General features: G+C 64.3%; 1 protein-coding gene across 3 annotated transcripts in view; it reads left to right on the forward strand.

Moving 5' to 3' along the window:
* Positions 1-2,376, forward strand: part of PARVG (parvin gamma) — a 22,824-nt gene extending 20,448 nt beyond the window's left edge. For 2 of the 3 annotated variants that reach the window (XM_045062493.1, XM_045062492.1), the window contains exons 12-13: positions 1,531-1,603; positions 2,054-2,376. In XM_045062493.1, the coding sequence (XP_044918428.1) occupies positions 1,531-1,603; positions 2,054-2,163 (183 nt within the window). In that variant the 3' untranslated portion in view covers positions 2,164-2,376. The other variant, XM_045062494.1, reaches the window with a different exon arrangement.
* The last annotated feature ends 1,043 nt before the right edge of the window (positions 2,377-3,419 follow it).

The following is a 3,419-nucleotide window of genomic DNA, read 5'->3' on the forward strand; positions in this document are numbered from 1 at the left end:
CACCTCTCCCCGTGGAGAGGGACCCCACAGACGGCCCGCCTTGTCCCCGCACAGCCTGCCGCGACCAGCCACCAGGGAGCGCTCTGCCCCTCGCCCCAGGTTGCAGCGGGAGTCCTGGGGTGGGGGGTGGGGTGGAAGGTTCTCCCTGGCCCCGCCCAGTGTCCTCGGACCAGGACGGGGTGACCCTCGGGAGAGCTCTCTTAGGGGCTTCGAGCCCCCCCCCACCAACGTGTCCCATCTCCTGGCCCCCGCGGGAGCCCAGACACAGGGAATTTGCAGGGAGGCCCCGGCCGAGGCCAGCCCCCCGCTGTGCCTTCATCACCCGCCTTCAGCTCTTGCTTTGTGGCCTTCGTTCCGTGTCCGTCATCATGTTTGACCCACGTGGCAGCTTTGGGGAGGCAGGCTGGATGACGCGCTGTGCTCGTTGCAAGAGGAGGGAAACTGAGGCCCAGCCAGGACGGGTGACTTACCTGACCCGTGACCCGTGAGCTGGTGGGGGTCGGGGCACGGACGCCCCGTCCAGGTCACAAGAGTCATCCCACCCAGAGCCACTGGGAGGCCACCGGGCTGGGCCGCCTTCCCCAAGTGGCCTTGCTCGGCTTCGGGGCCTCTAGGCCACCGGTGAGGTTGCCATGGGGACCGTGGGAAGCTGGGGCGGGGATGGGGCCGCATGGCTGGCCGTCAGTCGAGGCCTTCCGGGGCCCACAGTCACCCTGTCGGGGGCCGAGACCATTGAAGGGAGGGCCTGCTTGAAGTCACAGTGAATGAGGGGTTTAGCTGCCTTCAGACCTGCTTCACCCCACCCCATGCCGTCGCTGTCACCCCACACCGTCTCCTTCTAAGACACCAGGCTGCTGCCCCAAGGAGGGAAGGGACTTTTTGATCGTATCGAGGCCCCAGGGAGAAACTAGCCGTGAACACGGAAATCTCCGCTAACAGAGCGTCTCTTCAGGGCTCCCCAGGGCGCCCCACCCAGCATCCGGATCAGGACACGGGGGAAATGGTGGGGACTCCACTCTGCAGGCGCGCAAGGCAGGCCCGGGGGAGCCTGGAGGTTGCCCGGCGACCGAGCAGGGGTCTGAGCCCAGGTGGGCCTGGGCAGGGGCGCTGCTCCAGCCTCCAGCCTGCTTTGCACGGACATCAGAGTGAGACAGACCTGGTTCTGACGCTCTCCGTCTTGGAAGCTCAGACGAGCCCCTTGGCCACTCAGAACCTCAGTTTCCCCATCTGTGCGTTGCCCCTGGAACTGAGCTGCTTCTGGTGGTGTCTTCATTGCCCACAGCGTTGGGGCTGCATCAGAAAAGGTCAGGGTAAACCCCTGGCTGCATCCCCTTCCTTGGCAGGACTTACCTCTAGACGTCACCTCCCCCAGGAAGCCCTCCCTGACGTCCGGACTAGATGCCCCTCGCCGTAACTGCCTTTCCCACTCGGGGTGGACTCCTTGAGTGGTGGGCGGGCCTGGTACTTGGGGACCAGCACCTGGGTGGAGGCTCCCTCATTTTGCCAACATCTGGTGGGGTCTTATCACAGCTGCACAATGTCACCCTGGCCCTGGAGCTGCTCAAGGACGAAGGCCTGCTCAGCTACCCCATCAACCCCGAAGGTGAGGGTGCGGCTCGAGGGGGTGCCGCGGTGTCAGGGGACAGCATGTGGCCGTGCGGTCCCCTTGCGTGGCATGGCAGACACCGAGTCTCTTCAGGGACTTCCTATGAGGGGGTGCGGTGCCCACAGCTTCCACCAGCCCCAGTGGGGGAGGGGTCACAGGGAGAGGAGACGGGGGATTGGGGACCCTGGGGCAGGCTGTCCCGACAGGTGTGGGGGGCACCGGGGTGCAGGGGAGGAGCAGGGAGGCCGGGCCACATGAGGGTCCTGGGACTCAGGCCTGGCGGGACCAGCTGTCCCGCTTGACAGGGATTCCCCACCCCCCGGGTTTAGCATGGAAGTCCCGTGTCCCAGGAAGCCACTCGGTCCCGGGCAACAGTGGGACGGTGGTCACCCCCTCCCCACCCCCGCCTAGGCCTGACCGGCTGTCCTGTTCTCCTCTGCCCTGCAGACATCGTGAACAAGGACACCAAGAGCACGTTGCGTGTCCTCTACAGCCTGTTTCGCAAGCACAAGCTGAAAGAAACCGCAGACGGCACGCCCCATGGATCCCCGAATTAACTGTCACTGCCCCCCCAAAGCTGCTTCTCTGAGCCTGCTTGCAGGACCCAAGGGAGGGCCCAAGGGCCACAGAGGGATCTCCCCCACCATACAGCCGGCTGCCCTCTGTTTCCCTGTGTGTCTGTGGCACGCCTGCCCCTTCCCCCCATCCCTGATCCGTGTTTCCATCCGAATATCTTTGAATTCACTAGGCCTGGATCTGTTTTGAACCAACCTCTGGCCTCACTCAGTTTACAGTAACTAATGTAGTTCTGGGAGGGATTGGGGGAGCCTGCGGTGCCCTGGGAAGGACCCTTCAATATGCATAAGTACGAGCTGACCCCCCAAAGCGGTTCCCCTTTCCATGGGGCGGGGCGTGGAAGGTTCTCAGGGCGTCATCTCTGAGGGCATCCGTGGGAGCAGCGAAGAGACCAATGGTGCTGACCTTCACTCGGGCTCCTGGGTCTGACTCTGGGAGCAGAAAGGACTCTCAGGTGTCAGGGCTGAAGATCGGAGGCCCCAGCCTGCCTCTGTCTCAGCGTGATGGGCCCCGGGATCACCATCCAGAGGCAGGGGTCTCACCTGGCCCCCAAACCAAGCCCCCGAGCCCCTTGGGGGAAGTTAATCCACTTACTCGCCAGAGAAGCCATGGCCCAGAGCCACCCCTACAGCTCGATGGTGAGCCTTGCCCGGAAGTCACAAAGGAGAAATCTTTGTGGCTGACGGGTAGGTCGGATGGTCTCCTGGTCTGTCCCCAGGGATGTGCCATCACGTCACGCTGTCTCTGGTGAGAACTGGCCCTTGCTGCCTGTGTTTCTCAAAGAGCAAGTCCCTGCAGGGGGTGGGACGTGTGGCGGGAACCAGCCAGGACAAGGCACAGGGGGTGGGGGTCGGGGCTGGCAAGGGGACGACTGAGCTGGGCACCCCCAGGGCTGCCTCTCCCCTGCCCTCCGGCTCCGGGCCCCCGCTGGGTCTGGGGTTTTACCAGTTTGACAGCCTTGGATCTGGGGGCGGGGGTGGGGGGCTTTGGGGTGGGGGGCTTGTGGCGTGTGGGAGGACGTCCCATGGGGTGTGGCATCAGGAGTTGATGCCTGAGGGTGAGACGGTCTCAAGAGGTCTCTCTTCCACCCCACCCCCATCCACCTGCTCCCCTCCCCTCTGGACTCACAGGCGATTAGGTATAGAGGAGTTCGCGAGGGTGGGGCCCCGTGATGGGATTAGCATCCTAATAACAAGAGGGAGGGGCGCCTGGGTGGCGCAGTCGGTTGGGCGTCCGA

Source organism: Felis catus, chromosome B4 (assembly GCF_018350175.1).
Source record: "Felis catus isolate Fca126 chromosome B4, F.catus_Fca126_mat1.0, whole genome shotgun sequence".
NCBI classification, from domain to species: Eukaryota; Metazoa; Chordata; class Mammalia; order Carnivora; family Felidae; genus Felis; species Felis catus.